We start from the raw sequence: 16,723 nt of genomic DNA, 5'->3' as shown, positions 1-16,723 counted from the left end.
TGTTTTTTTTTCGGTTTTTTCCCTTTTTTTGTTGTGTTTTCTCACGTTATCGTGTTTTTTTTCCGTTGTTCACATTTTCATGTTTATCATGTTTTTTCAAGTTTTTTTTTGTTTTTCATTTTTTTTACGTTATTCATGTTTTTCGTGTTTCATATTTTTTACATTTTTTAACATTTTCTCAAATTTTTCCATTTTTCACGTTTTTTAAGATATAAATCATGTATTCGCAAAATTTATAGGATTTGAAAAATTGGCTAAAAATAAGATTAGAGATTTAATTGAGGTTAATTTTGTAAATTACCAAAATAAAGTATCAAGAATAGCTATTCCTAAGTTAAAATGAAGAATAGCTATTCCACAAAAACAATGAATAGAGATTCCATGGAATAGCTATTCCACAAAAAAATTTCCAACCAAACGTGGGAATAGTCATTCTTTAGAAATAGCTATTCTATTCCCCTTCTATTCCGTAAACCAAACGAGCCCTTAGAGTTTTGTAGCGCTTCTTTCACCAGACATGTTCTAAAGATCAACATTCTTCAAAATGTTTTAAGTTACATTAAGGTGCCGTTTGGTTCGCGGAATAGAATGGAATGGAATAGAATGGTTATTCCAAAGGAATAGAATAACAAAGAATGGAATAGAAATTCTTAGGAATTACTATTCCTATGTTTGGTTGATGGAATAAGGTAGAATGGAATAGATAATTTTTTTATTAAAAAGACAATATTATCCTCAAATGTAATTTCTTATTTATTTTAAAATTTTGAATTTTTTACTATAAATTGTTCAAATATTTAATATATATTATTTTCAAAAATATATAAAAAATAGAAAAATGGGAAACACGAAAGACGAAAAAAACACGAAAAATACATTAAAAACGAAAAAACAATAAGAACATGAAAACGGAAAAATTGTAAAAACACGAAAAAAGAGAGGTAAAAAAAAACAAAAGAAAAAAATGAGATAAAAGTGGAAAATGGTGAAAACGCAAAAACACATAAACGTGTTAACACAAAAAAAAACACACACGCAAAATATGAAAAAACACAAAAACATGAAAAAAGTGGAAAACACAAAAATGTGAAAAAAAATGAAAAACGTGAAAAAATCGAAAAACACGAAAATATGAAAAAGTGTTAAAAACACGAAAAATGCGTTTGTAAAGTTTTTTTATGTTTTTCCGTGTTTCCCAAGTTTTCTTGTTTTTTCCGTTTGTTCACGTTTTCGTATTTTTCACGTTTTGTCATGTTATTGTGTTTTATTTTGCATTTTTTCGATTTTTCACGTTTTAGTTTTTCGGTTTTTCCCCTTTTTGTTTTTTTTTCGCGTTTTTGTATTTTTCGTATTTTGTTACTTTTTCGTGTTATTCACGTTTTTCCACGTTTTTCGTATTTTTTCATATTTTTTTGTTTTTAACGTTTTCGTGTTTTGTTTGCGTTTTTCGCATTTTCATGTTTTTCACAATTTTGTCACGTTTTTTTGTTTTAGCATTTTTCGTATTTTTTCGCATTTTCCTGTTTTTATTTTTCACATTTTTTAATATTTCGTGTTTTGTCACTTTTTCGCACTATTCCTATTTTGTGTTTTTCGTGTGTTTGCTTTTTTTTGGCGTCTTCGTGTTTTTCGCATTTGTTCACGTTTTCATGTTTTTCGCGTATTTTATTTTTTGCATATTCTCGTGTTTGTAACATTTTCACATTTTTTGTGTTTCATATTTTTCGTATTTTTACATTTTTTAATGTTTTCGTCATTTTTCCATTTTTCACGTTTTATATGATATAAATTATGGGTTGACCAAAATTTATAAGATTTGAGAAAGTGATTAGAGAGAAGATTGAGGATTTAACGGAGGATAATTTTGTAAGTTACAAAAATATAATATTAGGAATAGGCTATTCCTAACCTAAATTGAAGAATAACTATTCCATGAAATCAAGGAATAGGGATTCTATGGAATAGCTATTTCATAAAAAAAAAATCAACCAAAGGTGAGAATAACTATTCTTTAGGAATAGGCTATTCTATTCCCTCTCTATTCCGCGAACCAAACGAGCCCTAAAATCCTGCTTAAAATTTTTGTTACTTCTAAAGATTAAAAATGTTTAAAGTTACACTTAAAACCCTGCTGATGCTCCTATCTAACCCCTGATTATCTAATACCATTCCATGCCAGATAATAATTGAATTCCATTACTAAAATTTCAGTTACAATATATTTTCTATAAGCCAACTCTCAATTAAATTCTCAACATAATCAGACATGAACTGCAATTCCCATAAGAAAATTCAACTTTTTTTCTTTCTTTCACATAATTGGGCAAATAGAACCTCAATTGACTTAAATTTTTCTTAAAATGGAGTTTCCAAACACACTGAAAATGTTAAGAAAACAAGATTAGGTAACCCATAAATACATTGGAGTGTCTAGTTGTAGCACTATCTATTTTGAAACAGCCACATCTGCAGCATTGGTCCTTTCCTTGGTCACAGGTTGTGGTGGTTCTGGAAAAATGAAAATCAAATTTAATTTGTGTAGATGTATAAATCTATCACTAAACAATCACAAATTGAAAAAAAAGAAAATTCAGTCTCAAAATAATCGAGATAACAGGAGCAAAGTAAACATCAATTCATTGCAAGAATTAGAAAAAAAAGACTAACTTGATATTAAGGCCTTGGGTCTGTTCTTGAACAAAATCTTGTGCCGAATTATACCGACGACATCCATTTCAACCGTAGCTGAATGGTTACCACAATCCTCATCTACATCCATATGCTTCACTTTCTTCAACACCAACAATGGCTTCTTCAAACTCACTTTAGATCCTGTCAATTCATGATACCCAACTGTGAATGTGTAGTTTTCCTGCACCAGTAAACGGAGCATACAACGCAAATTAACACTCAAAGTTTTTTTCCTTTTTGTAATTATTGGAAGTCGGAATCAGAAAAACCTAAAACGACCTGAGAAGAAGGACGACAAAGCTCTCCGATGACAAGGTTTTGAAGCTGATCTCGAAACGACGGCTGCACTTCAACAACGCCTTGCAACTCGACGACGGCCCATTCTGGGCATTTCTCTGCTCCGCAACTGCATTTCACTTTGATCTCCATTCTTCTTCGACTCGTCTTACCCTTTCTTTCTCTGTCTATCTTGCTAACAGCGGGAGATGAAATGGAAAATTGGCGGCAAGCGGCTTCTGTTTCGCGCGCTCTTCTGTGTCCTTCATACGATGGCGTTTTATCATCCCATAGCCCATATGCCAAACCCTTTCATCAACTCATTTAGAGAAGTTTAGGTTATTTACTATATACTTATTAAAATTATAGAAGTAATATTTTTTTGGTGAATAAGAAAATAAGGATAAGGTAAAAATAAAACACGCAAGAATAATTTTACTCCTAATTATATAGATAGGGGTGAAATCGTTACCGTACAATCAGGGGATTTAAAAATCCACAGAATTGTACCTAATGAGGATCAACTGTATAATTTGGTTCCACCTTAAAAAAAAGTTTAATCGTTCAATCCGGTTCTGGAGCTTTTTATTTGAGTATTTGGTTGGATTCAAGAATCTCTAACACATTTACTAAGTAATAACGAGAATTTAAAAGTCTCCAGAATTGTACCTAACATAAGCTAATAATACAATTTGGTAAAAAAAAAAAGTTAACGGTTCAATCCAATTCTGGATCGTATTATTCAGGTATTGAATCCGATTGAAGAATCTCCAAGATCCTTGTTCAGATGATAAAATTGAGTGCCTAACATTAATAAGTTGAGTCAACAAAACCTTAATCCCGAAATGATTCGGAATCGGCTAACATGAACTATCATACAAAAGCCCATCCAAGACTGAAACTTTTGCAAGCAGAAATTTGGTACTAATGCTGAGTTTCATGAAGAGGTTGGGAGTGAAGATTGGATCCAGAAATAACTCAACAGCACTTCAAATACAATGAATAACAACAACCGTCGAAGCTTACAGATAAGAGTATCAACATAATCTAACAAATTGAGATACACCTAATCAGTATACCTCTACAAGGCATACTAAACCAGAGATGGAGGTCTTGATTAGAAACTTAAAAGTTCTTCAATCCCCAATTCTCAAAAAGAAAATTAAAATACACTTGTTGCCTGAAAGGATAATCATATCCACTTTCAAGCTCTCTAATATGTACAATTGATCACTACAACAACTGGATTGCCTACCTTTCACTTCCTTTGCTTCTCTGTTCACCGTGTTGAGGACGGATGGTTCCATCTGAATATCCTACAGTCATATTTTTATTGCGCCGTAATCCGGGCTCCACCAGGGCCCCTTGATTATATGAAGCCCTCAAGATTTGGGATTGACTAATTTCAGCAACATTTTGCAAGCTCATGCCACTACTTTCCTGTGACTGTGATGAGCTTGCATTATGTTGACTGCAATCCTGCATGACCACATCACGATCCAATGGAATTGCACCTGTGAGTGTTTTTATTGCGAATTCGATGCAAGGGTCTGCCCATGCATCTGCGAAAGACACGTTGAGGGTGGATCCTGGCTTCTCATCATTCTTATTGCTTATTTCATGCTCTTCAACTTGTTCTGGGGTTACTACATTATTAGGAGGTCGATCAGCCATGCATCCTTGCTGCGTAAGGATCCCAAATTCGGCATCTTCTTTTCTGGTATGGTCTTCGGAAGTAGCCAAGCCCCCGAAATCACTGTTTGACCCTGTTGAGACTTGAACAGTATCGGCGTTATCAAAGGATATTCCCGTGAGGGTTTTTATTGCAAAGGCAATGCATGGATCTTGGCATAAGTCTCCTAGTGGCAGGTCAAGATATAGTCCTGATTTCTCATTATCGACATTATCAGTTTGAATACGTCCAGCATCGTCTGAAACAGCAGCATTTTCATTACTCAGCTTTTGTGGTTCTACTTGATTCCCTGAAGGTGAAATACTTGCACATTCAGGCTTCTCATTGCATAAGTTTTCAGTTTCCACCTTCCCAACAGCAGCCAAATTTACGATGGGATGCTTACTCTTATTTGACTCAAGAGACCCTTTCGTATTTTTGAAGGTGTCAAATGCATTCTTTTCTTCAAATGCAGAATGAGACGAACCCATGCCTGTGCTTGCTTTGTCATTGAACTGTTTAACAGCAGCTCGACGGGCTCGATTTGTTGTTTTCAACTCAGGTGTAGGATCAAGTGGCAGGCCAGAAAGTCGCTTTGAAGTTCGACATGGCAGACTAAGATCCTTTTTCTTTTTGGATTTTCCAAGTGATGTCCTTTTACTTTCATCCTTTTTTGTCTCACTATCCAGAGAGTGCTCCTTTGAACGGGCACCACCTGCAGCTATTACACCTTTATTATCATTCCGTCGTACCTTTTGCATAGAATTCTTGTTCTCTTGGACTCCTGAGTTGTTAGATTGAGATCCTTCTTTACCTGCATTATTAAGAGAATTTCATTTGATATTAGGTCCCTTTACCTTAACCATAGTGAGAGTGAGCCTCAGATCTCAAAGTAGGCAACCCAAGTTCTCATCATTAGGAATTTAGGATGTTCACTAGATTAGATGCAAGGTATGTGTATCTACTCCTGGAAGATATGTTCCATATACAATGCCCAACAACCCCACCCGAAATCCATATTAATATTGCTATGGATGTTTTACAGTTTTTGTAAAGTCTCGTATCCAATTCAAGTTCAAAGATAAAATATCCCACAACAAGAGGAGTGATAATAATAATAATAAACTGGACATGCACGTGTGCACATAGAAAGACACTGCTCTGTAAGAGACAAGGAAACTTATTATTTACAATTACCAGATATATGCTCATAAACAGGCGTGGATTCTGCTGTGCCAGCTGGGCTAAGTACATGTTTATCATTTGCAACTTTGGACAAGTTTGAGCTCTGATCACTTATATTTGGGCTTCTTGTTCTATTGACTTCCAACTTTTGTTTCTTTGCTATAGCCGGTGACTAGGGAACGATAAGAGAATTTTAGAGAAAAGTCAAAGTACAGAATAAATAGTAATCTGATACAATGATATATAATGGTCATGAGATACCAAAGAATAAAGCAGAGCAATCATGAAAGCTAAAAAAAGGCACCAATTATGCAAAGTGACACAGAAAACATACAGTTGGTATAAGTTTTTTTGCTGCCTCCAGGTTAAGAGTAACAAAACACATATAGATGGTTCAATATTCTAAATAAACAATACCCACCAATCAATAATTCAATACTTAAACATGCAATCGCATTGAGGTTCGAAATGAACTAGCAGTCCTGAAAAAAGGAAGGGGGGGGGGGGGGGGGGGGGGGGATCTTGTCTTTAAAAATAATAGGAAAACAAACCTCTTTTCTCAGAAAATTTCTTTTTGAAAGAATAGACTATTCAAACATGCAACTGACCTTGGAATTTTACCCTCCTAAACCTACACAATAGTAAAAGCCATTTACACACCGCAAAGTTGAAGAACAAAGTTATTCTAAAGGAACTATCCAAAAGCATGCCATAACTGTTTGGGTTGAGACATGGTATTCAATTAATGACTCAAATCCTCAGCCTTCTAACATGGACATGGCGAAGCGTTTTGCATTTGGCATACCACCATTTATAAATACAATTAAAGAAAGGGGGATTAGGACTATATCCACATTAACATTCAGAAGAAAGCATTCAAAGACAGGCGAAGACAATCACTTGATATTGTTAACTCTATGAAACATCTGATGTGGTATTCTGAACCTCTCAAGTTTACATAATAGCGATACGAGTAAGGTGTTTTCCCTTCACCATACTGTTATTTGTACATAGCCTATAAGGGGATAAAACTACAGAAAGACATACTAGACGAATATATTATAGGAGAACCAACTATCAGAGTCAGCAAGAACATTTACAGTTCTCTACAATTAATAGTACCAATAACATTCAAGTTCCAACAATATTTGCCCCAGTAATCTTCAATTTAGTTTTATCAATACGTACTCAGTTCGATCATTTTTATGGATTGGCAGGCCTGTTTGAACTAACCCTTAGAAATAATGAAGAGCAACTAATAAAAAGATGTCTAGTTCCTTGTCAAACCACAAAAGTGGATATCAGGAAATATGTCAACAACGGATAAATATATAAACTTGAATTATCATTTATTTACTCACACTCGCTTCATCATCTTCCAACTCCAAATTGTTGCTGCTTTTGTCTTTTGGTTTGGATGCCAACCTTCCTAGCTCCCCAGTTTTAACATAGCGAAGTGCATCCTTCATAGAGTGGAACACATATCCACTTACTGGATCCGTGTAATACTGCAGAAAGTAAGATCAACAAAGGACGTAATTATCCAAAATGGCTAAGATTGTTAGGCAACCCATTAATCTTGAAGTACCACTAATTTGAGAATTGCTATGAATGCAAATAACCAAATCCGTGAATGAAAGAAGAAGCACATATTAACTAAGAACTAAAAATATTAAAAAGTGTGGGGTAAAGAAAGACAATTCAAATACCAAAAGAGGAAGAAGAGTTTAAGTACCGCATCCCTTCTGATTTTACGGCCTTTCTTTGTCACCTTGATATCTTTTCTCCATCCTGGAGGTAACCCTTCTGGTTCAGAATTCTCAAGCACAACCTACATTTCTCAGTGAATCAGGAAAGAAATGAAAAATAAATAATCAAATGGCTAAGTAAATAAAGCCAAGAGAGCAGGATGTATCATCAGACATTTTGTGAGGAGTCCTGGTTGATGCCATTTTTCTTCTCAGATTTAGTAGTGTTGTTAAGGTAGTGAACTACCTCAAGTTTGGAGTGGAATTTACCTTCACCTGAAGGAGGAAAGTAACACTGCAATAAACACAAATGATCATAAATCGATTTCTCTTTTAGCTGAAATAAATCCGGTGTCTATACCCCCTTAAGTATTTTATGGTAATTTTATTGTTGGCCTATTTACAATCATTTAGGTAAAACCGAGTACAAGAACATCCTGAAAAACGACTTATGCCTACATTGATCAGTGGTATGAAAAACTTAGTTTACTGAGTTACATCTGTACACAGATGAAAAGCCTTAACTTTGTTATGTTCAACCCTAGGAAGCACCAACACTGGTACTCGTACAGGTGCAGGTGCGGATGCGGCAAATGGCATTTTAAAAAAAATATGAGACACGAGTACGGCAGGGACACGCCAAATTTATATATATATATATATATATATATATATCATAAATAACATGTATTAGTCATTATAAACCACAAATAACATCCATAATAAGTCATTAATTCATCAAAAAGTAGCATTTAATACTTCAAACTATTTAAACTACCAAAAAAGGGGCGGCTGCTACATCCTTTTCATTAGATTTAGGATTTTATTTTCTAGTATATATCAACCCCTCTTTTTTGTAAAATTAGTAAAAAATACCCCTATATTCTACTTAATGTACTTAGAATCCGTGTCCTTAAAGAGAAGTGTCCCAGATGTGTCCCAAAGTGCCCCATTAAAAAAGAAAAGGAAAAGAGGGGACACTTATTTTGGAGTGTCGGGTGCGTTTCCCCGAGTGTCCAACACTCGGATGTTAACCTCTAGAAGTTTCAGTGCTTTCTAGGTTCAATCACAAAAGGGTTATGCAAAGAAAATTCCAGAGATGACAGTTGTTGTGCAATCTTGAACTTGCTAATGAGAGGCTGGAAGCCCAAAACTTTTCTTACTGCCCTCTACCATGGACCCTATTCCATTAGGGTAACAAGGAACACAAAACGTTCAAGGACTAAGCATGAATATAGTACCTGCCAGGCAGTCATGAAAAGGAACTGGCTTGCTTTAACCTCACAGAAGGAGGCTAAAAAAAGCCTGGATTTGGCAATTTAATTCATATAAATCAAGCAATCGAATTTCATAAACCTAATGTTTGACTCCTCATATTTAAACAATTTGTCAAAAGGAAAATTTTGAAAGACTCAAAGCTCAGATGCAATTTATAGTTCCCAAAGACTTATTAAATCTCACAAACAGGTGGTCAAGGCATTATTGAACATTGAAACTGGTTCTAATACTTGATTTTTTCAGACTAGGAATTACAAAATTGATTTCTTTTAACAGTAAACAGAATTTGATTAAGCACTGTAAAACAAATACAAACAAACTCAGAAAAGGATCCCAAATTCAAGACCAATTTCTCCAAATCCCATTGTTCTTATCACCCTCGTTAAACAATCTAGCCATCAGCATCCTAATAAAATTGATTATTTCTAACACTTAGTTAACACAAATTTGGTGAATCTAAAACATGCAAAGCAGAAGCACCAATTTCCCAACAGGAGAAAGAGGAAATGAAGGATGCAAATTAATAATTGAAATGATTACCTTGTCCTTTTTCCCGGAGGGTCTGACTTTGACCTTGACTGTCCAGCCGTCCGGTAAGGGGTCATCGGAGTTGCAGTTATTATGATCAGAATCTGCAATCTTCATAACCGGAAAACTCGAACAACCTCTGGGAAAAGAGCTAACTTCTTCTCTCTATTTCTCTCTCTGTGCTGGTGTGTTTGTTGTGTAATGGTGAAGCTGAAAAGGGGGAGAGTTTCGGAGAAAGGAGAAAAAAAGGATGTGGCAGAGAAAGCACGTGTCGCCAAATTTCTCGTGTGGCATTTATTTAAATTTATATTAGTTGCATTTACTGAAGTGGCCTTTGAATTATTGACTTATTATTATTATTGTGCTTCAGTTTAAGAATCTAATCTTTCAATAATAAATAATAAAAAAAGAATCTAATCTAGTGCTTTTTGGTTTGTCCACTTGTTCCACCACGTTTCTATTCTAAGATTGGTTTTTGAAATTAGTGAAAGTCTTTAATTATTAGTTCCATAAACGGTCTTTTGGGTCTTTGGACCGTCCAGCCCAATAACAGTTCCAAATCTCCAACAACTTTGGGCTTATTCTAGATTGAAAGGAGAGGAATGAAAATTACAAACTTTACGCAATTATTTTCATAAATAGTTACCGGAATGTAAGGTGCTGTTTGATAAAACTAAAAATTAAGTGCTGAAAAAAATAAATACTGAATTTTAAGTGCAGAATAATATATGGTTAAGGTGTAAAAATACCCCTAACGTTTTGGGTCAGGAGCAATTTTACCCTTAACGCCTAAAATTGTGCAATTTTACCCCTAACGTTAATAAATTGGGTCAATTTCAGACACTATTATAAAATACAGAGATTTTTGTTCATTATTCTACACCAATTGCATAATAATTCGTTCTAAAAAAAAGATTTCATGTTTTTTATAATTTAATAATAGAATTTGAGATTAATATTAAGAAATTCGGTGGATTTTTTGAATTTTTTTTATCTAATCCATACAAAAAGACCGTATATTTTTTATTTTTTATTTTTTTCACATCCCAACAAACGTTTGTGATTTATTACTGATAAAATGACACACGTATGAAGTGTAGATAATAAGATTCATGACCGAGAAGACAATTTGATGAATTATTTCTCAAATTGACCCAATTTATTAACGTTAGAGGTAAAATTGCTCTTGGCTTCCAACTTTAGGGATAAAATTGCACCATTTTAGACGTTAAGGGTAAAACATAAAATTGCACCATTTTAGACGTTAAGGGTAAAACTGCTCCTGGTCCAAAACGTTAGGGGTATTTTTGCACATTAACCCAATAATATAAGTGCTGAAAGTATTGAATTATTTAACTTTTATAAAAACTAGTATTGTTCCTGCGTGTTCCGCAGATCGATTAAATTTTTGTACAAAAATTTAACATTTTAATATTTTTTTAATTATATATCATTTGCATATAATGATAATAATTTTTTGCTTTAAAATAATTTAAATTTATAAAGAAATAGATTATTTTAAAAAATAACTTTGTATAATTTTTGGTTTGGATAGTTAACGATAAATTTAATGTACGTGTAATTATATTGAAAATAATATTTTTTTATTAATTAGATTATAAAGTCAAGTAATAAGTAGTTAATATTTTATTTTATTAGAAAAACGAAGCATAACGATTCGGACAATATTACGCTTCATACAATATTTTGCTTCATACAACATTTTGTTTCACATAAACTTTATAAATTCATGCATTAAAAAATAATAAAGTAGTGAGTTTTCATTATAAATAATTTAATTGTTTACTTACTTTTTTAAGTAGTTTACAATAGTCTAAATATATATATATTTTTTTTTTTATAAATGAACCTACATTGTATAAATATTTTTCTCTCTTTAATATGATAACTCATTTATTTAAAAGTAAATTTTATTTTCAAATTGATGGGATTAATATCCCAAAAGTTTAAAAATAGTTGTATTTATTTTTCTATAATTGGTTTTGTAGTTAATTTTTTTTATTATTTAGACCTGTCTATAGACTGTACCAATACTTTTAATGTTTTATTCTATATTTTTTTTTAATTTAATCAAGTTGAATTTCATTTTTTATATTCATTTATTTTTGCAATAATATAATTGTTTTTTTACCAACGATATTGAATAATTAGACTAAGTTAATTTTGAAAATAAAAAATTGATTAATTTTTTTTATAGAATTTTAATTAAAGGTGAATGATTTATTTATTTTTATGAAAAATAATTTGTACTTTTTAGTAATTTTAATATATACATTCTCATATATTTTTTCTAACTAGAGTTCGTTAAAATAATAATAATAAAATATGTGATTAATTAAGAAATATATTATAATACGATAAAAAACTAAAAATTAAATTAACAATTAAAATTCAACATTATTTCTACGATACAAAATAATTACAATCTGTATTGAAATGGAAACAACCACAATTTATTATACTATAAACTATCACAATCAATACTTTTCTAATGTTTGCATACGAAGAGACTTTATCAATTCAATATGTTACATATATACATTTAGCCTTTACATTAAAAAACTTCAATTATATACAAAAAAAAAAAATGATAAGAATTACACACAAATTTATCTTGATGATAATCATTTTGCTTGTTGGAATTTCATGATCACTAAAGTATTCGAATTCAGTTATTTATTAGGCTACAATAACCCAATATATCCAATTGAATTAGTTTAAGGTGATGAGTTTCCCTATTTTCATCTTGTAATATCTTATCAAAATATTCAATCAATTTGTTATTCATTCTTTCATGATGCCTTCTATGGTTACTTTGTTTTTGACAAAGTACCATTACTTGGTGTGTTTTCATCATTGGATGATGGAGTATAAAATTAATCTAATGGTGAAAACACACAAAGTAAGGCTTACTTTATAAAAAACAAAGTAAGCATAGCCTTTACCTTCTTTCATTATATACAATAATCATTTTGCTTGTTGGAATTTCATAATCACTAAAGTATTCGAATTCAGTTATTCATTAGGCTACAATAACCCAATATATATCCAATTGAATTAGTTTAAGGTGATGAGTTTCCCTATTTTCATCTTGTAATATCTTATCAAAATATTCAATCAATTTGTTATTCATTCTTTCATTGTATACAATACATGTCATGCTCGTAGATATCACTTCTTTGACGTCATTAATATTTTCTAATAACTATATATTCTTAAATTTTGAAAGTAAGAACACGAAACAAATAAAGGAATAGAAAACAAAAATGAAAGGACGAAAAAGAAAATTAGGAGAGAATTATCTTTGTTTCTTTTTTTTATTTCTAAAATAAGAGCGAATGTCAAAATATAGGCATGTAAAGAGAAAAGTAGAAATGTTTTTTGCCCATTAATTAAAAAAATTATTTTTCCATAATGAAGTATTAAGCGCATAAATTAATTTTAGTTAAATAGAATTAAATCGTAATTATAACCACTCAGTACAAAAAAAAATGTTTATAATTAATAGGCTTAATAGACATCCAGCCCCTTAAACTTGTAACATTTTTTACCTGACCCCTCAACTTAGGGGACAACCTCTCAACCCCCTTAACTCTCCAAAAACATCACATACAACCCTTTAAACTTGTAACTTTTTTTCACCTGGCCCCCTCAACTTAGGGGACAACCTCTCAACCCCTTTAACTCTCTAAAAATATCACATACAGCCTCTTACACCCCTATATCCGGTCAAAATATTAACCCGTGTAGAAAACGCGCTTGACTGTTGACCACACCAATGCCACATGCCATTTTTTTCTTAAATTTTTCCATGTAAATCTAGTAAATTACCCCATAATTTAGACATCCGTAGAGTCTTCTTCCTTGATTTGCAGGTTTCCACGAAACCTTAAGTACAACATATTCACCACAAAAACATGATTCATGAGTACCCACCATGAAATCGGTTTCAAGAACAACACAAGCCCTAACCTAATTGACAAAAAAAAGGAATTATCTCAAAAGAAGAAAGAAGCAAACCAGAAGAAGAAGAAGAAGGAGAAGAATAAAAAGAAGAAGGTAGAGGAGGAATAAAGGAGATGATACTTACCATTGAATTTGAATCGAAGACCGATCGGAGACAGAAACGAGGTGAATCGAAGGAATCGAAAAAGAGGAAGGAAGGATTTCTGAGGAGAAGAACGTTAGGGATTTAAGAAGAAAAAGGATTTTTTTACCGTTTAAGTTTCTAAAGCCAACCTTCACGCGCTTTCTAATGAGTGCAATCCCAACTTATTCCATTAAGGGGCTATATGTGATGTTTTTAGAGAGTTGAAGGGGTTGAGAGGTTGTCCCCTAAGTTGAGGGGGTCAGGTGAAAAAAAGTTGCAAGTTTAAGGGGTTATATGTGATGTTTTTGGAGAGTTAAAAGGGTTGAGAGGTTGTCCCTTAAGTTGAGGGGGCCAGGTGAAAAAAAGTTACAAGTTTAGGGGGCTGGATACCTATTAAGCCTAATTAATATGTGAAACTTCTATTAATTAGAGTTATTATGCTCAACATTTTTAGAAATTGAAGAGTTTCAAATAATAATATTTTTAATTAATATTTTTCAACTTGTCCTATGATCATGTTTCATTTTCATCCGTTAAAAACTCTTGAAATACTAACAATTTTGTCCAAACCGCAAGCTCAGGTTTGTGTTCTTAATCTTACTTTGTCCGATCATCTTCCTCTTCTTTTATCCTTACAACAAAATACAAGAAAGATTTGGACTAAGAAGTTTAGATTTGAGAATCTGTGGCTTCGTGAACATATGTATCATGAAATCGTGAAAAATGTTTGGTTGGAGTTTGCTACCTCGGAGCTGCAGGTTAAAATTGAAGAATATAACAAGACGCTCTTGAATTGAGGCAATAATTATATTGGGCAGATTTCCCATGATTTGAAGGAAGTAAAGCAGAATCTGGTGAATCTAAGATCCCGTAGAGACGTTGGTGGCGTAGAATTCTACGCTAAACGGAGCATCTATACAGAATGTACCTCTTGATAAATAACTTTTACAAAATATATATATCCTAAAAGAATATGAACTCCGAAGAAGGTGGAGAACATTTGATATTATGCGAAATGACATCGTGATACCCTTTTTCCTAATAAAGGTTACGCAACGACGGAGGTCGGGCCCATTATTGGGACGGTAGCCCAAGCTCAACAACAAAAGGCCTAACTTCCATTGATCAAAACTCATGGTCCATACACGTGACTTTGGGTCCAGTCAAAAGGAGAGACTTCTGGCATATCCTACGAGCCAATGGATTCCTCCTAAGATTCAGAATCCTCAAGGGAACAAGAATCCTAAACTCACAGGGATTTCCAAATAAGGTGACAATCTTAACCTAATCGAACACTATAAATATACATGTATGAGTGTAAGGATAGGTACGTTTACTATTATCTCAAAACCAATTCTTACCCTTTTATTTGGTCCTAAATCACAATCTAATTTAGTCATCGGACCGGGTTCGTCGGACTCCAGCTCCGTCTGACTTACTTACCGTTTTTTAGAACTATTACAATAGCCTTGATACGTCAGTAGAATCAGGTAACAAATTATCATGTTAATACAGGATAAAGTTGAGAGAATTTTATGGTTTGGTGTTAAAGTTGAATAACCATAAACCAAAGTTAAAGAATTGATAGACATAATTTGCCCCCATATGCCTCGACAACACCACTCATCTCTTCACGAGGATCCACCAACACACAATTATAATACACATGTAGATAATCTGGTTATATTTTGTTTCCTATAGTCCTTATTACAAACAAAACCGATCTCATATATATATAGTTTGACATAATAAATAACAAACTTGCTGGAAAAAAAAAAAGATGTAATATGTATGTATACATTATGTCTATGTTGCAGGGAAACTTTTCTTCAGTAGCGTTTCCAAATCGTTTCCTTTTCCGTTTCTTTTCTATTTTCTAGCTATATATTTGTATAGAAATAACATTGATACCTATATAATAATGATGTGCAAGAAATAGGAAAGGAATTGGATCAATTGTGAAGAGGGTTAGGTCCACAAGGAACAAGTCGGCGAGAGACTGTATGCATAGAGTTGATTTTATTGGCCTTGGAGTTGATAGCTTTTGTAATGGCTGAAAGGACTGCGAGGAACATGTGAGAATGAGAGTAGGTTTTGTCTGTTCCCTTCACAGGAATCTGCTGCTTCTGGCTGTACGGCCTGCAACTGCTTTCATCTACAAGTACTGCAAATACTATAACCAAAATAACTAACTTTTTAATTCCCATCATCTCAATCTATTCTAGTGCAGAGAATTGTTTGTATTAGGTTGATTTATTTCAGACTCGTTTATAAAGGCCAAGGGATATCTGCCTGACTTTTTCTTGGTATAAACAAATATTATACTATATATCTTTATGACTTTGGGAAAATGAAAATTGTTAATTGCAGGCACATCTTCTTTTCTTTATTATGAGTAATTAATCGCAAAAGGCTGACTGTTGGAGGAGTCATTTTCAGGAATGAGGATGCAACTGCAGACCTCATCCTGTTCCTGGCTGGCATTGGCATTGGCATGCTCATTTTATTATCTTTATCTTTTCTTTTTTCTATCCCAAACAAAGTCAACTATTTTCACACAGCTTAGCAAGCAACTATACATTACATTTCTCCTCAAATATGAATTGGCCATGTATATATATTGTTTAATCATGTTAATTAATTTTAAATTTCAGTCGGATGGAGCCTGTGTAGAGGGAATCCAAGGGCAGCATATGTTGGGGGTTTTGTTGCTAACTTTGGCATTTGTACGGTTTCTCTTTCTCTTGTACAGCTTTGGAGTGTATTCGCTCTCTAACTGTAAACAGGTTTTAGTGGAGCCAAATTCTAAAGTTATGTTGGTTTTCATGATAAGCAATGTGAAGTGCAATCACACGACAATAATATTTACCGTTGTTGTGTCAAGGTTCGCCTTCTAGATCTCAACATTTATAATAAAAAAAAAATTGGACCTTTCGTTTTTATTCATATCTAGAATGCTAACAAGCTGAATCAAGATTTAGTATGTGTAGTTTTGTAGTCGTTTGGAGGAGCCAATTTTATACCTGCGTGTATTAAAAAAAAAATTTTACTTAATTGAACTTGTTAAAAAAAATTCGTATATATACGAGTTATAACCTGAGTGGTCAAGAACCAATTTTTAAGTACAAACTTCCATTCAGGCCGCCAAATTGCAACACAAGATTGATAAACCAACACAGTAAAACACTCCAACAAACCGAGTAGACAATCAGAACCACACGTAGAACGAAACAC

General features: G+C 32.9%; 2 protein-coding genes across 6 annotated transcripts; both read right to left on the bottom strand.

The window, feature by feature from the left end:
• Positions 1-2,180: 2,180 nt before the first annotated feature.
• On the bottom strand, positions 2,181-3,275 carry LOC136224088 (uncharacterized). Its single transcript, XM_066012370.1, has 3 exons — positions 2,971-3,275; positions 2,668-2,872; positions 2,181-2,508 (listed from the first exon to the last, which is right to left on the bottom strand). The coding sequence occupies exons 1-3, from the start codon at positions 3,118-3,120 to the stop codon at positions 2,447-2,449; spliced, it is 417 nt and encodes a 138-aa protein (XP_065868442.1). The 5' UTR covers positions 3,121-3,275; the 3' UTR covers positions 2,181-2,446.
• A 666-nt stretch (positions 3,276-3,941) lies between these two features.
• On the bottom strand, positions 3,942-9,647 carry LOC136225759 (methyl-CpG-binding domain-containing protein 13). 5 transcript variants are annotated; one of them, XM_066013869.1, is made up of 6 exons: positions 9,391-9,647; positions 7,748-7,867; positions 7,560-7,655; positions 7,186-7,332; positions 5,837-5,996; positions 3,942-5,453 (listed from the first exon to the last, which is right to left on the bottom strand). In XM_066013869.1, exons 1-6 carry the CDS (start codon positions 9,493-9,495, stop codon positions 4,219-4,221), a joined length of 1,863 nt encoding a protein of 620 aa, XP_065869941.1. In that variant the 5' UTR covers positions 9,496-9,647; the 3' UTR covers positions 3,942-4,218. The 5 variants fall into 5 exon arrangements, with proteins under 5 accessions (XP_065869941.1, XP_065869952.1, XP_065869949.1 ...); XM_066013880.1 differs by having other exon boundaries at positions 7,843-7,867; positions 9,391-9,642; XM_066013877.1 differs by lacking the exon at positions 7,748-7,867.
• Between the last annotated feature and the right edge of the window lie 7,076 nt (positions 9,648-16,723).

This window comes from Euphorbia lathyris, chromosome 1 (assembly GCF_963576675.1).
Source record: "Euphorbia lathyris chromosome 1, ddEupLath1.1, whole genome shotgun sequence".
NCBI lineage: Eukaryota > Viridiplantae > Streptophyta > Magnoliopsida > Malpighiales > Euphorbiaceae > Euphorbia > Euphorbia lathyris.
This window is presented reverse-complemented; position numbering and strand designations above follow the sequence as displayed.

Excerpts from the sequence above, each read along its gene's own strand:
- LOC136224088 (XM_066012370.1), bottom strand. The coding sequence starts at position 3,120 with ATGGAGATCAAAGTGAAATGCAGTTGCGGAGCAGAGAAATGCCCAGAA. Across the intron at positions 2,873-2,970 it reads TTTGTCGTCCTTCTTCTCAG|GAAAACTACACATTCACAGT; the intron begins GTCGTTTTAGGT and ends TTACTGGTGCAG. Across the intron at positions 2,509-2,667 it reads ACCCAAGGCCTTAATATCAA|AACCACCACAACCTGTGACC; the intron begins GTTAGTCTTTTT and ends TCATTTTTCCAG.
- LOC136225759 (XM_066013869.1), bottom strand. The coding sequence starts at position 9,495 with ATGAAGATTGCAGATTCTGATCATAATAACTGCAACTCCGATGACCCC. Across the intron at positions 7,333-7,559 it reads GTAAAATCAGAAGGGATGCG|TATTACACGGATCCAGTAAG; the intron begins GTACTTAAACTC and ends TACTTTCTGCAG. Across the intron at positions 5,454-5,836 it reads TGTTTATGAGCATATATCTG|GTAAAGAAGGATCTCAATCT; the intron begins GTAATTGTAAAT and ends TTAATAATGCAG.